Source organism: Saccopteryx bilineata, chromosome 2, assembly GCF_036850765.1.
Source record: "Saccopteryx bilineata isolate mSacBil1 chromosome 2, mSacBil1_pri_phased_curated, whole genome shotgun sequence".
In the NCBI taxonomy this organism is placed as follows: domain Eukaryota; kingdom Metazoa; phylum Chordata; class Mammalia; order Chiroptera; family Emballonuridae; genus Saccopteryx; species Saccopteryx bilineata.
The window spans coordinates 291,401,521-291,423,655 of NC_089491.1; the positions used below are offsets into that span (position 1 = coordinate 291,401,521).

The 22,135-nt window shown below is 43.0% G+C and overlaps 2 protein-coding genes across 2 annotated transcripts in view; one reads left to right on the forward strand and one right to left on the reverse strand.

The window, feature by feature from the left end:
- The window catches only part of RGL1 (ral guanine nucleotide dissociation stimulator like 1), a 238,297-nt gene that overhangs the window by 6,933 nt on the left and 209,229 nt on the right, over positions 1 to 22,135 (forward strand). The window lies entirely within an intron of this gene.
- On the reverse strand, positions 116 to 4,037 carry APOBEC4 (apolipoprotein B mRNA editing enzyme catalytic polypeptide like 4). Its single transcript, XM_066255135.1, has 2 exons — positions 3,797 to 4,037; positions 116 to 1,717 (listed from the first exon to the last, which is right to left on the reverse strand). Exon 2 carries the CDS (start codon positions 1,685 to 1,687, stop codon positions 530 to 532), a length of 1,158 nt encoding a protein of 385 aa, XP_066111232.1. The 5' UTR covers positions 1,688 to 1,717; positions 3,797 to 4,037; the 3' UTR covers positions 116 to 529.

The window sequence follows — 22,135 nt, forward strand, 5'->3', positions numbered from 1 at the left end:
AGGCTGCCTAAAATCTTCTGTCTACAATTAACAACTAATGGAAAATCACTGGTTTGCTTTTGCAAACAGCACTTCATGCCAGTAACTTCAGGCTGTTTTCTAATTTTACAGTACATTTTTATCCTAAAACCAATTTAGGAAGCTATTTAGTCCATAGGCTTTTTTTTTTTTTTTTTTTAAGTGGAAAGATATGGGTAGACCAAAATAATGACCTTTGCTTTTTCACACCAAAATGATACTAATGGCTCTGTTTTGACAGTGTCACTTTCAAAATAAAGGAAAGATATTTAGTTGCTTATGGAAACATTTTGGAGTATGTTTAAAATAGTGTAGCTTTATAATATACTGCTCACAAAAATTAGGGGATATTTCAAAATGACTATGAAGCGATAAAATATCCCCCAATTTTTGTGAGCAGTGTAGTTAGTTAGGATGGTAAATGAGTCAGGTGTTGCCTTGAGTGTATCGGTTCATTCTCCACCCTGGCTCATACCTAAGGGAGAAAGTTTCCGAATTTTTGTAGGCTATCTTATAAGTCCTCTGGTAGCTGTTTGGTCTTATGTTGTAGGAATGTAGATTTTATTTTTTTTCCTTTCCTTTTCTTCTTGTTTTCATCTGCCTTGTTGCTACTTAGAGACTGTTCTGTGGTTTCCACTGTCTCCACTGGCATGGCAGGGGGAGACCATCGGAGGTCCTTGGTTTCCTGCAATGACATTTGAGGCATATTTAAGTGCCTTACAACATTCCTGGGTTTATAGGGATTTTGGCCCACGTAGATTGGTGGTAGGTCCCTGTAAGGCACCAGCACAAAAATGACAGGGACCCCGAGGTCCGGTGTCAGATAGGGCTGTGGCCGTCCACTTGTCACTTGAGGAGACTGTCCAGGAAAGACATTGTTGAAAGGGTAGCTCTCTAAAGCTGCCTGAGCCGTTATGTTCTGATATTCTTTTGTCTGGGCAAGAACGTCAGTGAAATAAGGTTTCACTCCTGTTATGGCATTGATTTCATAGGCATTGTGCCTGTCAGCCAGGGCTCGCCCTATCAAAATGGGCTGGAAAACAGTGGGTCCCAAGACACCGCTCACAAAGTTGTGGAGGAGAAAGTGCCAGATCCTGCCACTGATTGGGCTCAAAGTGACCTTGGGCCATAGACTAGCCAGGCTCCGGAGAGCTTCACGGTTCCACGCCGCAGCCGGAAAATCAGTGTCCGTGTGATAGAGCTGAGAGAAGTAAATGCTGAGGGTGACATCCGGATACGTTACCAAGAAGTTGTACATTTTGCTGATGCAGCAGTGGTCAGCTTCGTTACACGGGGAGTTGCTGGAATACAGAATGATGTGCCTGATGCCATCGTTACTGTATACGGCCGAGTTGAAATAACCATTCGTCTCAAAGAGCATCGATTCTGGGTGGGTATTATTCCCAGTGCAACCGCTGGCCTGACCCTTTTGCACCAGGCCCCCAGAAGAAGTTTTCAGTTCATAAAATGTGAGGTGTTTTGTTTGAGGAGATGTTGGCCCATAAGGGAATCCAAAAATCTGATAAAATTCTGTGTAGGAAACTCTTGCTTCTTCACCTGTCCGAATATGGTAAGGACAGTTAGAGCAATCCAGAGAGAAGCTTAGCCAATAATAGGGCTTTACTATTGTTCCACGATCTGCTCGGTATTCCTCATATAACGGCTCCATTGCTGGTTCTCTTGTCTTCTAGCTGCACTCCTAAACGAAGAAGAGAAAAAGTGTATGAAACCAGTGCAGGAAAAACTAACGGATTCACTGAGTCTTATTTTTTCTTTAAAGCAGGTTAGCGTGATAACCATGGTAGCCTCTGTGAGTCTAAAAGATAGTGATATATACCCATAGATTAGAAAGCTCAGGATTCATCTTTATTGAGACCCCTAAAGGGTGGGAAGGAGACAAAGATTCTGAGGCAGTAAAGCAAATGGGTTAACAGTACACATTCTAGAAACAGACTGCCTTGTTTTAAATCAGGGCTCTGCCATTTACCAGTTTAGCGGTTTTCGGCAAGTTACTTAACAACAGTTTCCTTGTGTGTAAAATGAGGCTGCATGTAGTTCCTACATCATAAGATAATCTTGAGGATTGAATGATAGAATAAATATATTATACAATGCTTTATTGTGTGCCCGACACATTGTAAGGACTCAATACATACTCAGCTCTTAAGAAGCAATATAGTACAAGTCCTGGGTTATCTAGATGCTTCTTATTTATGGATGTCCAAAGAAATAGAGATTTTGTGTTGTGTTCATACTGTTCTTCATTTTTCTCTTTTCTGAATATGATAGTGTCTAATATATCATTCAGAGGTTTTGAGTGTGCGTGTCTTGAATCAGTTATTTCTTCTAATCACTGACAATAAATTGGGGGTAGTTAGCCTTTTGGGAATGGGATCATGGAGTCTATTGAGCTGGTAGAGACTTCCTGTAGAAGTGCCAGGTGAGTATTCTTTGGGTAGTGGATTCATCAGCATTTGAGAGTTAAGTTTCCAGTGGGTGGGACCTGACCCCATCTCCTGCCTGACCCTGAGCATGTTTCCTCTCAGCGTCCCCTGCTCTCTCTGTCTTACTCACTGGACTGGATCTCTCTGAATATCAAAACTTGCTGAAACCAAACCCAAAGCTGCACTGTCTTTTGTATACGTGCTGCCAAAGCCATCACAACCGTGCTCTCTTTTGAATTCTGTGTCCTGGTTGTGGTTTGCCATTGAGTGGCACACCTGATACCCAGGTTACTACTCAAATTACAGTTTCAACTCACCCATAGCAAATTTACAGACTGATTTGGCTAATATGTTATGAAAGCAGCACCAAGAGGCCCTTTGCTGCCTTTTTTGGGGGGTGGGTAGAGTTAACTATGTATAATGGTCCGAGAGTTAGCCTTTTGGGAAGCAGAGGTCCTTGCGTCTGACAAGATAAAGGCAGTGTGGAAACTCCCGATTGCTTTTCCAAGCACTCTTCCTGCCCTGTGGCCACTAGAGCCAGAAATGGTGCATTGCTAGGTGGTCGTTTAGGAGGTCCCAGGACGAGCGCCCTTCATGTTAATGGAGGAAGCTCTGGAGTTTCATTCTTGCTGATGGCTTTTCGGTGTCAACCAAGTGTGCCTTCCTATTGGCAAGGCCTTCACTTTTCCGGAGTTTGGGTTTTTTGGCAGGGGGTAGGGGGTGAGGAGTTGTTCTTTGATCTCCCTCATCTGATGGGGAAGCAGGAAAGAACTCCTGCCCCCTTTAAACCTTGACTGAACTTGTGGCTCATATCATCGATTAGCCATTGCTCACAGACTATCCTGTGTGGTTAGCTTTCGAGATCTGTCCCTTCATCCTCCCCTAACCCGGCTGCGACCCACTCTGGTTAGCCCAGGGCCCACCTCGGGAGCCTGGATTGGTCGCAGGCCTTGTTGGCTAACCCGTTTCTCCAGCATCCTGTGCCCCTACCCCCCCACCCCCCCACCCCGCGTCCCTTTCCTTCTGCTTTGTGCTTGGGAAACGCATCTCGCCCCGCATAGAGCAGGGGGGCCGGCAGTGAGAAGTGGGATTCTGCGTAACCTGGTTCTTTCCTGGCCAGAGAGCGGCCACTCCTCCTGGCTGGGGCTGTGGGAGGCCGGCTTTCCTTTCTTCCACATAAATGGGGGCAAGTGTGTTCTTTCCACCCGGCGAGGACTCAGTGAGTACCGGGAAGGCGTTGTGTGCACTGGGGTAATTAGCGAGGGAAGCTAGCCCTGCCCAATCTGTGCACAATCTGTTAGCAGCTAAAAACAAATGGTAGCAGTTATAATTACCCTCATTTGGTCTCCAGGCTTGGATCACACTCCAGGTGTTCTAAGAGACAGTCCATTTTCTTCTTCTTCCCTCTTTAACTTCCATGCCCTGTTTCAAGTAGCTTCCGGCGACAACTGGACTGGAAAGATTCACCTCCTGTATCAGTTCAGGACTCTGTCAGGGTTTGGGTCTGTTCGTTTATCTGAACTTTGCTGTCCCAAGTTAGAAAGACCTTGCTGAGGTGTGGCTGCTTCTAAGAACACTGTTGAACTGGTGCCATGGTAACGTTTGCAAAGTAGCTACTGCTAGGATACGGCTCTGACACTTCTTCCTTTATTTGCATTTCAAACCACCTGTTCCAAAGATGAAAATATATATCAACGCTTATTCCAGTCTGGATAAAAGTGGAACATCTGAATGTTTAGGTGAACGTGTTGGGGTTTTTTTCCCCTCTCTGGCTGTAAGACTCAAGTTTCTCAGCCGTGCTTCGCAGCACCTTTGTCCTGGTCTCGGAGAGGTTGCAGGCTTGGCGTGTGGAGAGTATCTGTTGGTTCTGTGCCTGGGGAGGACCCAGGGCCTCTCCTTGCCAGGTTTGCGCTTCAGTGAGAGGGCGGACCTGTGAGAGGAAGCCGACGTGACATCCCCAGAGGGAGGCACTCCCTACTATTAGGCCCCAGATCCCCGAGGGGGGAGCTCTTCATTTCACCCCAACCTGGGTTATTATGTGCCCGCAGTTTCCTTCCTCTCGCAGGTTCCCTGGGAGGCCCTTGCTGTCAGTGTATTCGTGGTGCACTCCAGTTTAAGACACGGTCGTGGCCCTGCCTCTGTGGCTGAGGGAGGAGCCACCCGTCCTCCAGTCCTTGTCCCCCTCACCCCCACACTCTCTCCTAGGACAGTAGACATGTGGGTAATAGTCACGACTCACTCTTGGAAGCTCCCCCTTTTCTCTCCCTCAGGCCCCTGAAGGCGTGAGTGATGATCACTGTTGTGCATTTTCCTTAGTTACCGCGGAAAGGTCTTGCGTGTATAAGCTGCTCTAAAAATTGCCCATCGGGGATGATGGAAGCAGCTTCCTGTGGCCTTTCTGCGACAGCGTCACTGACTCTTGTTTCTCCGAGCCAGACTCTCCGTCCCCACAGGGCAGCAGTCCTTTCTCCTCTAGAGAGAGGCTCCTTCTAGCTCAGCTAGTTTATGCTGGTCTTTGTGCCCTTTCAGGTGTCTGCTATATTCGTTTACTCCTCAGCCAGGTTTTTGTTTGTTTTTTTTTTTGTATTTTTCTGAAGTTGGAAATGGGGAGGTAGTCAGATAAACTCCCGCATGCGCCCAACCGGGATCCACCTGGCATGCCCACCAGGGGGCGGTGCTCTGCCCATCTGGGGCATCGCTCTGTTGCATCCAGAGCTACTCTAGCGCCTGAGGCAGAGGCCATGGAGCCATCCTCAGTGCCCAGGCCAACTTTGCTCCAATGGAGCCTTGGCTGCAGGAGGGGAAGAGAGAGACAGAGAGGAAGAAGAGGGGGAGGGGTAGAGAAGCAGATGGGCGCTTCTCCTGTGTGCCCTGGCCGGGAACCGAACCTGGGACTCCTGCACGCCAGGCCGATGCTCTCTCTCTTTATATATTTTATTATGTTTTCTCTCAGTCTTTCTTTGATACATACTCTGTTGCGTGCCTAACATTGGCCATTGATCACATCTCTTCTTTGCCCATCTTGCCTTCAATCTCATAGCATCTCCTAACTCAATGAACTTGTAATTATAAAACCAAAAGTTGATACTCGAAGTTCACCTTTTATGTAACCTTAATGAGTGATATTCCATTTAAAACTAATATCTTAAAAATGAGCCTCCACCCATGAGTGTATTTACCAATTGCATTTTAGGGGTAGGCAATTCTAAGTAGCCACCATTAAAAAAATATAGCTCTATTGAGCTATAATTCACAAATAAAAATTGTATATCCTTAGGGTGTACAACTTGATCTTTTGATATATTTACACATTGTGAAGTGATCACAGCAATTAATCTAACTGATGTATCATCCATCACCTCATAGAGCTATCTTCCTAGGGTGTGTGTGTGTGTACACTGAAGATCTTACTTCAGAGCAAATTTCAAGTGTACTGTATAGTATTGTTAATGCTCTACATTAGAGGTGCAGAACTTATTCATCTTGCATAACTGAAACTTTTATAATCAATATCACTCCACTTTCCCCTTCCCTCACCACTAGCAACCACCATTCCACTACCCTGTGCTTCTGTGAGTGTGAGGATTTTAAATTCCACATATAACGAGATCGTGCAGTATTTGTTCATTACTGGTTTCTTCACTTAGTATAATGTCCTTCAGGTTCATCCATGTTGTAGCACTGGCATAATTTCCTTTTTTTTTTTTTTAGATTTTATTTATTCATTTTAGAGAAGGGGGAGAGAGAGGAGGGGGAGGAGCAGGAAGCATCAACTCCCATATGTGTCTTGACTGGGCAAGCCCAGGGTTTCGAACCAAAATTTTCCTTTTTTAAGGCTGAGTAATATTCCATTTATGTATATACCATATTTTCTTTAGCCATTCATCTGTCAGAGTCATTTTGGTTGTTTCCATATCTTGACTGTTGTGAATAATGGTTCATGCAATGAATATGGGAGTACAGGTATCTCTTTAAGATCCTAATTACAGTTCTTTTGGGTAAGTACTAGAAGTGGGCTTGCTGGATCATATGGTAGTTCTATTTTAAAACTTTTGAGGAACCTCCATACCCTTTTCCATAATTGCTGCACCAGTTACATCCCCACCAACGATATACAGAGGTTCCCTTTTCCATATCCTCAACAGCACTTGTTATCTTTTGTCTTTTTGATAATGGCCATCCTTGCAGGAGCGAGGTGATAGCTCATTGTGAGCATCCCTCATCATTAGTGATGTTTGGGGATGTTTTTATGTATCTGTATGTCTAATTAAGTTCTTGGCCCTTTTTAAATCAGATTTTTTTTTTTTTTTTTTGCTATTGAGTTATATGAGTTCCTTATATATTTTGGGTATCAACCCTTATAAGATATCATGTTTACAAATATTTCCTGCCATTTTGTAGATTGCCTTTTCATCCTGTTGATGACGTTTCTTTTGCTGTGCAGGTGCTGTTTAGTTCGAGATCGTCCCACTTGTCTTTTGTTTTGATGCCCGAGCTTTTGGTGTCATGTCCAGAAAATCACCACCAAGACCAACATCAAGAAGCGTCTCCCCTATGTTTTCTTCTAGTAGTTTTATGGTTTCAGCTTTTACGTCTGAGTCTTTCCAGGGGTCCCCAAACTTTTTACACAGGGGGCCAGTTCACTGTCCCTCAGACCGCTGGAGGGCCGCCACATACAGTGCTCCTCTCACTGACCACCAATGAAAGAGGTGCCCCTTCCGGAAGTGCGGCGGGGGGCCCGGATAAATGGCCTTAGGGGGCTGCATGCAGCCCGCTGGCCATAGTTTGGGGACGCCTGCATCCATTCTGAGTTGATTTTTGTGTATCATATAAGATAAGCATCAATTTTCATTCTTTTGTGTGAGTTACAATTTTCTAAGCTGCCATTTTTTTACATGTTAGTTGTAAAACTCTTGAAGGAAGATCAACTTTGCAAAGCTTGGGTTGTATAGAAGAACTTTTAAAACAGCATTTAGTCACAAGGAAACAAAGGACCTTGGCCCTGATTTCTGCTGCCAGTTCTTACTGCTTAGCTGACATTTACAGGAAGGGAGAAGCTAGATGAGGAGACATCTAGCTTCCCAAACAGACTCCTTTCTCTGCCTTCCTTTGTGAACCTGCCACGCTTCTTCAAGCAGGTGCATCCTGATGTATTTTACCTCTGTGAAGTTATAATGAAGATTTACAAAGGCCAAACTCTCCCACACCTCTATGTTTTTAAAATACCTTTTCTCAATTTAATATGCAAAATAACTGTTTCTAATCTGTGTCCCGACATCCAATTTGGTATGTATCCATGATGGCTTGTGTAAGGGCTGTATATAAGATGACTTTCTCTTTGGGTGGCAAGAAGTAACATAATTTATATTGTATTGCTAAAGGTTTTTACTTTTATTTGCATGTTACTGGGGCCAATTAATTATGTAATTCATTGTTTCCATAGCAGTTTGGTTGACACTGAGTAATAGTGCCCACATTCACGTAGCAGTAGCAAACCACCTAAACAAAACTGATGAAAAAAGGCAACTGTGAAATAAAGAAGTGCAGGTGATTCAGTAGATTTCATGGAGCTCACTGTGGAATGAGGTGGGAGAGGTGGGATAAGGTGAGGGTTGGGGTTGAGAGGAAAAGGAGACAAAAAAAGCAGAGACTGGATCTTCTAGCTTGGGGGTCATGAGCCGAATGGCCACCAGGTGGCAGTGCAGTCTTCTTACAGCGAGGAAACTTTCTGGTGGCTGGCCTTTAGTTTGCTAAAACCACACTTTCAGATTTTCTCTATGTTCTTTTCTCGCATTTTCCTATAGAAACAAAACAGCTGTTTAGACTCAAAGGTAATTCCTAAAACTTGAGCTGAGGAAAAGTGCAGGGTGTAGGCTTCATCTTTACTCCCAGAGGTATAGATGCTCTAAAAAAGGTTTCAAGCTATCTGTAGGGAAGGACCAATTTAGTTTCCAAACCATAATACACTAGCAATTTTGTAAAATTCAGTGAAAATGATTTAATAATAATAATAATAATAATAATATTAATAAAAAGACATAGAAAACAGGAGCCCATCTAAAAATAATTAAACAGATATAAACAAATGTGTGTAAAATTTTATGATTACATTTCAACAAACATAAACGGAACAGTTATCTATGTTTGTGAAGTGCATTGTTTAGCTCAGCGGACTTCTTTCCACAGTAAGATTTTCTTAAGGAAGGAAGCAGTATGTTGTTCTACATTCTGGCCCAAGCTCCTTAATTTCTGAACTCCTCTAGAATCTTCTATACAAGACTCAAACTCTAACTCACATTTTCTGATATACATCATTCAGGGTCAGCTTTGATTTCCATATACCATGTTAGATACTCTCAGTTTCTGTGCTCATCTGGCTCACTCTGGTCGTGGTTCACGGATGGGCGCCGTTTTACGGACTCAGCTTTGGGTGACATGGCTTTCTGTACCTCTGCAATCCTACTTACCCCGTTGTTAGAACGTGATACTACTTAACTAAGTTCACTAAACTTTTTAAAAAGATTTTGTTTATTTATTTTAGAGAGGAGAGAGAATGAGGGGAGACACGGAGAGAGAAGTGGGGAGGAGGAGCAGGAAGCATCCTAACTCCCGTATGTGCCTTGACTGGGTAAGCCCTGGGTCTTGAACCGACGACCTCAGTGTTCCAGGCCAGCGCTTTATCCACTGCGCCACCACGAGTGAGGTCCTAAGTTCACTAAATTTGATTTAAGTTAATTCCTCTAGCTAGCTTATAATACAATTGATGAAGAATTTAAATGAAAACATCATTTGTTGAACTGATTAATATTTACTAAATGCCTAATCTGTGCCAAAAGTTTTACATGCCTTCCATCCCCAAGAGGTGGGTGTAATATAATTTGCGTTGCACAGAGAAGAAAACTGAGACTCAGAATGGTTAGCTAATACAAGATGACACAGCTAAGCTGTAACTGGTAGAGCTGGGTTTGAACCCAGAGCACTCTAAAACTTTTTCTTTGTGCCATAATCCCTCCATCACATCCTACTTTTTGAGCAAATAGGAAATAATTTCAAATTTATGACCTAGCCTTAAGATAAGTGGGAAAAAAAAATAATATTTCTAAAGTGAGACAATGATAAAATCAAGAAGGAGAAGGAAATGCAGGAAAAATGTGACATGATAAGATAGATGATAAGCATGAGGAAAAAATAGCTGAAAGATGTTTGTGTCAAGGGGAAAGAATTAAAAAAAATATCACCTTTATGCCCTGGCCGGTTGGCTCAGCGGTAGAGCATCGGCCTGGCGTGTGGAAGTCCCGGATTTGATTCCCGGCCAGGGCACACAGGAGAAGCGCCCATCTGCTTCTCCACTCTTCCCTCTCTCCTTCCTCTCTATCTCTCTCTTCCTTTCCCACAGCCAAGGCTCCACTGGAGCAAAGTTGGCCCGGGCGCTGAGGATGGCTCCATAACCTTTACCTCAGGTGCTAGAATGGCTCTGGTTGCAATGGAGCAATGGCCCAGATGGGCAGAGCATCACCCCCTGGTGGGCATGCTGGGTGGATCCCAGTTGGGCGCATGCGGGAGTCTGTCTGCCGCCCCCTGCTTCTCACTTTGGGAAAAATAAATCAACTTTATTGAGGTATAATTTACATATAATAAAATGCACCCTTTTTAAGTGTACAGGTTTTTGAGTTTTGGCAAGTGTGTATACTCATGTTCCCACCATTTCAATAAAAATAGAGAACATTTCCATCAACCCCCAGCCTCCCCTGTGTCCCTCCCTTCCACATGGTCACCATCCCACATGGCTGTAGTAGAGGGAAGTAATTCTTTTTGCTGTTACTATAGTTTCTGCGTGTTTTTTTCATAGTGCCATTGGATGGAATCCTAAAGAATGAACTTTGGCACTTCTTGCTTATTTCTCAGCAGAATGGTTATTGAGAGTCATCCATGTCATTGTATCTATCAGTCATGTGTTCCTTTTACATTTTGAGTAATACATACTCCATTGTATAGATACGCTATACTTTGTCTATTTGTGAACTTTTTTTGTATTGTTTCCAGTTTGGGGCTATTATGAAAAAGCTGTTGTGAACATTCATGTCCAAGTCTTTGTATAAGTACGTGTTTCTGTTTCCCTGGGACATAGACTTAAGGCTGGACTTGCTAGGTTGTAGAGTAAATGCATCTCACCTTATAGGAGCTTTTCAAGTAGTTTGGAACAGGCCTCCTTAAGATGTCAATTATTTCTAACTGGCGGCATTTGAGACCCTGCGGGCTCACAAGAACCTTTTACATTTCTCTTAAAGAATTTAAATTAGGGGCCTTGCCCATAATGAGAATTATTACCAGAGATAACTTTTTATGACCTATCTATAGGGCAGGGCAAACACCTAATTACTGAACATCTGCTCCTCTTATCGCCCTGCAATGACCTTCCTCCCCTCCGAAGCCCCGAGGCGCCTGACCTCATCCTTAGTTCCGAGTCACACATACCTCATTTTCCCTTTATGCCTCTGAACTTCTTATATGCATGTGTCTCTGCTTCTCCCGTGTGTGTGTGTGTGTGTGTGTGGGGGGGGGGGGTTCCCATACATGCCTATTTAATTACAGTTGGTTGTTTTCTCTCGTAAATCTGTCTCATGTAGATTTAATGATTAGGCCAACTGAAGGAAGGGTAGAGGAAAATTTGTTCCTCTCTAACACAGCCAAATTTTCCCAAAAGTTATTTGTTATTTTATGTTTCCATTAGCAGCAAATGGGAAAGTATTCCAGTTGCTCACAGCCTTGCCAACACTTGGTATTGTCCGTGAAAGGAAGCATTTAATGTATCAATTTAGAAAAACCAATTTCTTTTAAGCTGGTCAAGTGACAGGGAAGGGCTGCAGGGTGGATAGGATTCTGTAGTTGTGTGCTTCTTCATTTGTCTAGCTCAGGGGTCCCCAAACTACAGCCCACGGGCCGCATGCGGCCCCCTGAGGCCATTTATCTGGCCCCGCTGCACTTCTGGAAGGGGCACCTCTCTCATTGGTGGTCAGTGAGAGGAGCATAGTTCCCATTGAAATACTGGTCAGTTTGTTGATTTAAATTTACTTGTTCTTTATTTTAAATATTGTATTTGTTCCCGTTTTGTTTTTTTACTTTAAAATAAGATATATGCAGTGTGCATAGGGATTTGTTCATAGTTTTTTTTATAGTCCGGCCCTCCAGTGGTCTGAGGGACAGTGAACTGGCCCCCTGTGTAAAAAGTTTGGGAACCCCTGGTCTAGCTGATGCCCCGTCAGTTTTCAAGGTCACCATACTTACCAACACATTTGATCTTTAGCTTATCACCGCTTTCAGCTTCTCTTGTCCCAGTCTCTTTCAAATGAGTCCCTAATAGTGCTGGAGTCACTGCCAAGCTGAGTTCAGTTCAATTAAGACAGAACATGTGGGCGTGGAGAGAAAACATTGTGGTCTTAGACTCAGTAGAAGATACGGTGAGATCTGAAAATCCTCCAAGTAGAGAATAGCCATTATCTCTTGAAATATCTCTCTTCCATTCTCTCTTTCGGAGCATCAATTAGGTGTATGTTGAACCTGTTTTTTTATCCTATGACTTGTAATGTGACTCTTTAATTCTTTTTTATTATTATTTTTGTGTGTGACAGACAGAGAGAGACAGAGTGAGGGACAGATAGGGACAGACAGGAAGGGAGAGAGATGAGAAGCATCAATTCCTCGTTGCGGCTCCTTAGTTTTTCATTGATTGCTTTCTTATAAGTGCCTTCACGGGGGGGGGGGGGGGGCTACAGCAGACAGAGTGACCCCTTGCTCAAGCCAGCTACCCCGGGTTCAAGCTGGTAAGCTTTGCTCAAACCAGATGAGCCTGTGCTCAAGCTGGTGACCTTTGGGCCTTAAACCTGGGTCCTCCCTGTCCCAGTCCAACACTCTATCCACTGTGCCACCACCTGGTTAGGCTGTAATATGACACTTAATCTGTCTTGTAGTTCCTGTCATTCGTCCTTCAGGGCCGTATTCCGGGTATTGTCTCTGGGTTAATCATCTTGTTCTTAGCTCTCCTCTAGAGGTCTATTAATCTGCTCTTTAACCCACTACTGACTTGGGGTGATGAACACACAATACGATGTACAGAGAGGTGTGTTATAGAATTGTTTACCTGAAACCTGTATAATTCTGTTAACCAGTGTCACCCTGATTGATTCAATAAAAAGGAAAAAAAAATTGAATTACTTATATCTATGAATATAATTATTCTTTTTAGAACTTTTGGGTTTTGCCTGTATTTTCATATTTTTTATTTCTTAAAAACAATATTTTATGTTGTTATATAGCCTGTAACACATAATTCTATTATCTAAAGTTCTTGGAGGTTTAACTTTGCTTTTAGTTATTTCTTCCTCCTCTAGCTTATGGTGGACTGTTCCTTTGGGTGTTGTAACATTTTGCTTTCGAAGTCATGCTTGGTGGGGCCCTGTGTGGCCTGCACTGAAGGCGTGTCTCTCTAAGCAGAGGCCCTCAATCTGTCTTGCACATTAGCATTACCTAGTGAGCTTTTAAAAATTAGGACGGCGGGCTGCGCCGCAGACCAGATAACTCAGTTATTGCAGGAGCGAGACTGAGGCGTCAGCATGGGTGTTTCTAAGGTCCCACAGTCAAGGCTGAGAACCTCTGCTCTAGAGAAAACATGCCTTTCCGTTCTACAGGAACAGTGAGCCCTGCGTCACTTGAATATGAATTTCTCGGCTCTGGGTTCCTGAGCTACATAGGCAGTATAATCGTGTTTTATTTATTTATTTATTTATTTATTTATTTATTTATTTATTTATTTTTTACAGAGACAGAGAGTGAGTCAGAGAGAGGGATAGACAGGGACAGACAGACAGGAATGGAGAGAGATGAGAAGCATCAATCATTAGTTTTTCATTGCGCGTTGCAACACCTTAGTTGTTCATTGATTGCTTTCTCATATGTGCCTTGACCGCGGGCCTTCAGCAGACCGAGTAACCCTTTGTTGGACCCAGCGACCTTGGGTTCAAGCTGGTGGGCTTTTGCTCAAACCAGTTGAGCCCACGCTCAAGCTGGTGACCTCGGGGTCTCGAACCTGGGTCTTAAGCATCCCAGTCCGACGCTCTATCCACTGCACCATTGCCTGGTCAGGCAGTATAATTGTTTTAACAGTAAAAAAAAAAATTTTTAGTAGAGAATATCAACAAAGCCAATTTGATTCTTTTTGTTTGTTTTTGGTTTCTTCTTCCAACTTTGTGGAGAATAACTGACAAATATAATTGTATTTAAAGTATAAAATGTCATGGTTTTATATACATACGCATTATGGAAAGATTACGAAGATCAAGTTGTTTAACATTAATTGCCTTGCATAGTTAACTCTTTTTTATTTATTTATTTATTTATGTATTTATTTATGGTGAGAATGCCTGAGTTCTCTCAGCAACTCTCATGTATGTAACGAATATACAATACCACATTACTAACCATAGTCACGACGCTGTACATTATTAGGTCCTTAGAACTTAGAGTGAATTTGGGAGTGTCCCTTTCTCTTCAATTGGGGAATGTAAACCTTATGTTTGGAGAGGCATTTTTGCGCCCTGCCTCCCCCCACCCAACCAAGCAATTATGCTTAGCTAGACAGCTTCCTTGTCATCTCTTTTTACTGAGAGACTAGGCCTTGGAAGCTTGTGGGGACAGGGAGGGACATGTCCCACTTCACATTGAGCAAACCCAAGGGTTCTTCGTCTATTTCCACATGGCTATACAAGCCCAGGCTTCTTGCTCCCGGTATCAACACCTACTCTCTTGACAGCCTACATATCCATGCCCCTGTCCCAGACCCGTGCTGATCTTCTTCCCTGGTTTTAGCTTTAGAACTTCCCTTACTTCCCTGTGAATTCGCTGTACATTTAGAATCTTTGTTATATTTTATCCAACAATTCTGGTTTCTCTGTATACTTACATCACAATATTGCTGAAAATAGAAGTCTTGCCGTTTCTGTGAGTCTGTACCTTCATGGCCCTGCCCAGCCCTCGAATTCACCCTCGGGTTCCCAGCGTCTGCCTGAATCGAGTATGAGTGTGCCGTGCCTCTGGCCGTGGAGCGCTGGGCTTGCACGCGTCCACCTGGCAGACAGACTGCTGGCGCTTGCCTGCGTTTCCCTGGGCTGTGCCCGGTCTGTTGTTGGCTTCGTCTTTCTCCAGCTGGTCTACGTTGCCAGGGCCCCAGCATACTTTGAATTCCAGCCTACCTGAATTGTCAATTTCTATTCTTTTTCTTCCGTTTCCAAGTCTCTGTCTTCGGAACTTAAGTTGCCAAACTTAAGTCTGGTTTCAGTTTATTTTCTGGATTCATCTTTCCACAAAGGACTCTACCCCTGATTTGAGAGTTTGTAGTGTGGTTTATAACCATGTGGGAATGGGTCCCAGCTCAGGATTCAGATTTCTAAGATGCCCAGATGGTCTTAGCAAAAAGCTTCTAACTTTCTACTTTATTTAAAACAACACAAAACTTATCAAGTACCTAAATTCAAAAGATTTTCTATTACATGTTGTTAATATATGTACCTACCTATAGTATCATATTAGTTGAGGATGAACACAGACTTACTAATTTTGTCAGAAGGAGAAGTTTCCATTGATAATACCCTTTGATTTACTTTTATTTGCTGAATTCATGAGTAGCCATCTCCCTGAGTACCAAATACGACCAGCTGTGGCTGGGTTGCGGCTGGTCAAGTCCACACACCCTTTCACTCTGAGACCTTGTCAGGATGCTGAGTTTGATGAAAGGCATTCAGAGAACTCTTGTCAGTATTGGGCAGAGCATTTACCCTAGTCTGGACTCTCTTGTTCCTTTTAGGAAACCCTGCCGAGTTCATAACTAAAGCACTAGTCTTACTCAAAGCAGCCCCTAGCCCTGTCCCCATGGGGTCAGCATCTGATTATGAGCATGGCTCTGAAGATTAAACAAGATACCTAGTGAGGAGAGAATCCTCTGGGCCAGTAACGAGCTTGCAGAAAGTAGGGGTTAAATGTTTGGTCAGGGGTCCAATAGAACTTTCCATCCTTAGCAGTTGCATCCTTTCGGGTTCATGTTCGTGTCTTTCAATCATTTCGTCCTTATTTAGATTTCTTTTTCTACGTTCTCTTCCCTTTCTGGGCAGTATCTTCAAAAGACATTAGGAGGAGCTGCCAGAAGTCGCCTTTGAAGATTGTTGCAATGTCTGTACCTGTCAGAAAGGATCGACCAAACCCTTCTGAAAGCTATTTTACACATCAAGTCCTGAGCAGGTCTCAGCTCTTCTGCTACGATTTGATTGTCCGGAATGATTTGAAGGAAAACCATCAGAGCTAATTATAGAGCCCACAGTGATTTTAGATGCTTTTTCTTTTTCTTTCCCCTTGTGCAGAGAACTCAGGAATCTTGTATTCTGGATGAACCCAATCTACATTTTGGTTGGGATTGGGAAAGTGGGGTTTTAGACTTTATTTTGAAGGCAAAACTCTTTAATTTACTAAGGAATACTTAAACTCTGTTTGGTTTTATTTCTCCTTTCTCTCTCTTGTTCTCTTTTTTATTCTTCCCTCCATACCTCCTTCCTTCACTTCCTTTTTCCCTTTCTTCCATTTTTCCTTTCCTTCCTGTCCTTTCCCCTCCTCTCTTCATTCCTCTCTTCCTTACCTTCCTTCCTTCCAACCTTCCTTCTTTCCTTATATCTTGGTCTCTTTGCATATACCTAAATATTTTGGAAAATAGACATCAGTGGAGGAAAGGTATTTATTATTTCTATTACAAAAAATTGGTTTAGACTAATGACAGCCCACGTTTGGAAGAAAACAATGTTCGTCTGTTTCAGCCATTTGATGACAACTTGAATCCCTTCTACTCTATCAACGCTATACGATGCGACCCCTACGTCCCCTACAGCAGTGGTCCCCAACCTTTTTTGGGCCATGGACTGGTTTAATGTCAGAAAATATTTTCACGGACCGGCCTTTAGGGTGGGACAGATAAATGTATCACGTGACCGAGACAAGCATCAAGAGTGAGTCAGACAGATGTAACAGAGGGAATCTGGTTATTTTTTAAAAATAAAACATCATTCAGACTTAAATATAAATAAAACGGAAATAATGTAAGTTATTTATTCTTTCTCTGTGGACCAGTACCAAATGGCCCAGGGACTGGTACCGGTTCACGGCCCAGGGGTTGGGGACCACTGCCCTACAGGGAGGGGCGCTCCTGAGTCCTGAAGTAGCCCATCATAACTTTGAACAACTCTGACAGTTACTTCATGGTTGTTCATGAGTTAAAATACATTTTTTCTGTAACATCTATCCACTGCTCTTTGTTTCTGTCCTTGTAACCAAATAGAGCAGTATTTTTCAAATTTTAGGTTGAAATTTAGGATTGTGAAATCATTTTAGTTAGATATGACCAATATTAAAAGAGAGGAAGAAGGAGGAGGAGGAAAAGGAGGAGGAGTAAAGTCTAGGAGAGTGGAGTAGAATGGAAGATCTCAGAGTGTATCACAAATAGTAAAGTTTGCACGAAACCTTTGTCTTGATCGCATAATTATTTAATTACTCAATGAACTACATACAGTGTGTCTGGTTTTTCTTCTCTGTGGCCATCCACCTAGTTCAGCCGATCTCATGCCATACCATGTATTTTTTCTTTGCTAAGCTAAACATTTCCTCTCGTACTCCGTGTGTGTCATGGCCTCCCATCTCCTTGCCCTTCTAAATACACCATAGTGTAACTAGTTTGAGTGAAAAATATGGACCTCGAATCAAAACAGTGTCCCTAGTTGTGCTCTGATGGAAAAAGAGGCAAGTGGGACTAGCCTTTCCATGGCACAATATACCTCGATGCAGTTCAGAGCAGCCCGATGCTGCCCTGCAGGGCTGCTGGCCTTGGAGTCTGTCTGTCCAGTTAGGTAAGCCTTAGGGTAGGCTGACTAGTAACCTTGGGCATTATGTAACCTCTCTGTGCCTCAGATCTTTTCATCTGTACGTAGGATAATATACTTCATAATATTTTTGTGAGTATTAAATGATTTAATACATGCTAAGGACTTGGTACAATGCCTGGCACATAGGATGCACTTAGTGAACTAATACTTTTTTTTGTATTTTTCTGAAGTGAGAAGCGGGAAGGCAGAGTGACACACTCCCGCATGAACCCAACTGGGATCCACCCAGCATGCCCACCAGGGGGAGATGCTCTGCCCATCTGGGTTGTTGCTCCATTGCAACTGGAGCCATTCTAGAGCCTGAGGTGGAGGCCATGGAGCCATCTTTGGTGCCTGAGCCAATTATTCCAGTGGAGCCTTAGATGTTGGAGGGGAAGAGAGAGATATAGAGAAAGGAGAGAGAGAAGAGTGGAGAAGCAGATGGGTGCTTCTCCTGGGTGCCTTGTCTGGGAATCAAACCCGGGACTTCCACACGCTGGGCTAATGCTCTACCACTGAGCCAGCTGGCCAGGGCAAACTAATACATTTTTAAAGCAACAGCAGCAAATTATTGATGCACTTAACTTTTCATTAGCTCAAATGTTTAGGGCTTTTGGTGTATGCAGTAAATAATGTGATTGTATGATCTAGTTTGCACTTGTACTAACAATTACCAGTTCCTTTCATTCTCAAAAGTGGCCCAGATAGAACCTCATGTCTGAATATTCTAAACTCTATTTTTGTAGTGTTTTGTAGTAAAAATTAGTATTTTCCCAGTTATATGCCACCCTAGTCAAAATCCGCCTCTTGTTTCACTGCAGACTCGGTCAATTTCTGACTTAGGTGGAAGACCTTGCTTTCTGTGGAAACTTCACCTCAATTCTCCCACCACCTCTCTTCCTCATTGACAAGGGGCAGAACCAAGACTACAAGCAGAGGCTGCCCGACCCCGAAGTCCAGGCCTTTCCCAATGGACCCAGTGACCTGGTTTTCATTGGCTTGTCATTTTGTTCTGCAAAGACCTTTTGGATCCCGATTAAGTTATTCAGGGTATTTATTAATCCTCTGAACTTCATTATTATCCACACATTTTAAAAATTTATCTGATGAATATTTAGCGAACTTTCCCAGATACTAGGTCCAGTTATAGGAGCCAGGAATGGAGCAGGGGACCAGCCGACAAGTCCTTTCTTTTAGGGAACTGACATACTGTAATGGCTGCTTTGTGCCTTAATCCAAATAAACTGATGTTACCAGAATGGGATTTACAGAACCCCTTAGGCCCCTGGTTGGCAAATCATGGCTCACAAGCCACATGTGACTCTTTGGCCCCTTGAGTGTGGCTCTTCCACAAAATACCACATGTGGGCGCTACCTCGATAAGGAATGTACCTACCTATATAGTTTAAGTTTAAAAAATTTGGCTCTCAAAAGAAATTTCAATCATTGTACTGCTGATATTTGGCTCTGTTGACTAATGAGTTTGCCGACCACTGCCCTAGGATGGTCACTAGATATTTCCTTCTGGGTTAAAACTATTCGTTAAAAAATGGCGTGGAGCAATCATTTAACAGATAATGAGTCTGTTTTTATTATCTTCTGGTCCGAAGCACAGTATAAACCTATAGTCAAAGGCCTTTTTCTTGCTAACCCGTACCTGTCATATTCCCCAGATTTATTAGTCTGCTGCAAAAGAAGGAAATGATGGTGTTTGGACTAACTTATCCTTAGTGGTGGCCCAGTAGCATTCTGTAAGTGACCACGTACTTTAATAGTCTGTTCTAGAAGGTTGTTGTGGTAGAGTAGTTTGCAGAACTTGCATTCTGTGTTGCTTTGAAGATTGGGCTTTTCCTTCTTTTCGCCAGCTTCTTTTCTTGTTTACTCTGATTCCTTAAAGATCTCTGCCATTGGCTCCATGATCTCATTTGCTAAGTTCTTCCCCTAACCTAGATTAAAGTTTGGCCAGGCCAGGATACTTAAGCTTCTTGAAAGGAGCTAGATACTGTCTTAACATCTTACTCATCTTTGGTTGCAGTTCCCTTTCATGAATATATTAATGGAACTTGGACATCATAACAGTTGCTATTTATCAAGACTTTCTTTTGTGCAAAGCACTTTTGTAAGCATGCCCACACGTATCTCCCTCAGTCATGTTGTATCCCCATGACGCAGGTATTATCTCTGTTTGAGAGGTGAGGAGGGCAAGGTCACACAAGCAGTTTGGCACAAAGTGGGCACTTGAACCCAGTCTGTGATGTCACAATGATTGGAGAATAGGGTATTCTCAGAACTAAAATTTGGACAGAAGTCCTTGATGAAACAGCCTTCTAAAATGGCAGGCTTGGCCCTGGCCGGTTGGCTCAGTGGTAGAGTGTCAGCCTGGCATGCGGGAGTCCCAGGTTCGATTCCCGGCCAGGGCACACAGGAGAAGCGCCCATCTGCTTCTCCACCCCTCCCTCTCTCCTTCCTCTCTGTCTCTCTCTTCCCCTTCCGCAGCCAAGGCTCCATTGGAGCAAAGTTTGCATGGGCGCTGAGGATGGCTCTGTGGCCTCTGCCTCAGGCGCTAGAATGGCTCTGATTGCAACAGAGTGACACCCCAGATGGGCAGAGCATTGCCCCCTGATGGGCGTGCCGGGTGGATCCCGGTCAGGTGCATGCGGGAGTCTGTCTGACTGCCTCCCCATTTTCAACTTTGGAAAAATACAAAAATAAATAAATAAATAAAATGGCAGGCTTTCTTCTACTGTGATAAAACTAAGTTTGCGTTTGCAATTTATAACCTTGTGATGACTCATAGTTTTATTTGAAATCTTTTATCTCCATAAAGATGAAGCTATTAAAGCAGAAGTAGATGAGGTAGGACTTTGGAGAAAAGGGAGTAATAATTTGAGGAAAATTGTCCAATTTGTTTCTCGTGAAGCATCCACAATGTTCTTTGCTTTTCTACATAAAAGTGCAGTGAAGCATATGTGTGGTTCTGTGTGACGTAGGCAATGAAACACAGTTTGCTTTCTGTGGAGTAGATTGGTGCACCCAAGACCAAAGTGCCTTCTTTTGAATTACTTTCTTTTTTGACAGAGATGAAGAGAGAGTCAGAGAGAGGGACAGATAAGGACAGACAGACAGGAAGGGAGAGAAATGAGAAGCATCAATTCTTCATTGCAGCTCCTTAGTTGTTCATTGGTTGCTTTCTCATAAATGCTTTCACCGGCAGGTGGGGAATACAGCAGAGCAAGTGACCCCTTGCTCAAGCCAGCAACCTTGGGCTCAAGCCAGTGACCATGGGGTCATGTCTATGATCCCACACTCAAGCTGGTGAGCCCACGCTCACACTGGCAACCTCAGGGTCTCGAACCTGAGTCCTCCACATCGCAGTCTGATCTTATCCACAGAGCCACCGCCTGGTCAGGCTGAATTATTTTCTTACTCTCTGTAGATTCATATTTTTTTCCTGCCATAATATTATGATTGGTGATTTTAATTTTCCTTGGTTTATATCAGGCTTACTTCAAAAATGGATTTGAGATGATATTATTGCCTGTTGAAATATTATTTCTGTTACTAAACAGTGGGCCCTGTGAAGACAGGGACCTATGTCTCTTCTTTCCACCCGCTGTGTTGTTAGCCCTGAGCCCCACTCACGGCACAGCACCACACTCACTGAATAAATGGAATGATGGGTGAGTGGTAGTCTCCATTCTAGATTGAGATTTTATGTATCACTTATTTTTCTTGTCATTGTTGACGAGTCGAGGAACTACTTTGAATTTCTTTTCAAAAGAGCAAGATTCTTTAAAAAGAAGAAGTTGTGATGTTTGAGAGGGCACGATTATTTCCTGAGACTTTTGATTTTGGAGAAGTTGCATAGTGAGAGATCTCACTGTCACCGTCAGTCCCCCTTCACAAGCCCAAAATAGTACAGAAACTGCTGGGCTGGGACACGCGCCATAGTGACACTTCTAGTTTTTAAGTAGCAAGACCAGGAGACTTCAGTCCCAGAGGGGACAGAAGAGCCTTATATATGGGTTCTTAGCACGTTATAGAGATGGAACGCTAAACCCATAATTTGCTCCTGGCCCCTCCTGCTGTTAGGCTGGTAGTGGCAAGTTGCTTTTAGCAGAGCTGAAGACTGAGTCTTTCCTTCGGAGAACCTTATTTCTTTCCATGTAAATTAGAATGATCATCAGAAAGTACGCCAATGTTTGATTTGAATATTTTTATATTTACATTTATATAGGGAACTTGATATAGAGCAATAGCAATTGTGAAAGGAGAGATTTTTTTTCGTATTTGGCTTGAGACGTGTTTATTTTTTATATTTGAAATATTTAACATCCCTTAATTATTCAAGAACTTAAACACTGTTAATGACAAAGGTTCTTTGGTATAAAACCTGGAAAATAAATGAACTGTCTGGTTGTGAGTCAGCAGTGCCTTGTAGTGTAGTGCTTACTACCTTGAATTACAATTGCGAAGTGTCTGCATGGGATGTGGGAGCCTAAGCAATTCTACTTTATGTTCAGTGACTTACATATTAAGACTTTAGGTCTTAATAATATGATATAATCAGAAGGGGTCTTCCTTTTAGTTCAAACATGGCAAAGACTACAATTTTCTTCAAGGCCTCCTTAGTGATGTATTTTTTAAAAACAGACACTAACATTAAAAACAGCAGCTTACACCCTGGCTGGTTGGTTCAGCGGTAAAGCATCGGCCTGGCAT

What these genes read in the sequence shown, in the direction of transcription:
- APOBEC4 (XM_066255135.1), bottom strand. Translation starts at nt 1,687, where the DNA reads ATGGAGCCGTTATATGAGGAATACCGAGCAGATCGTGGAACAATAGTA.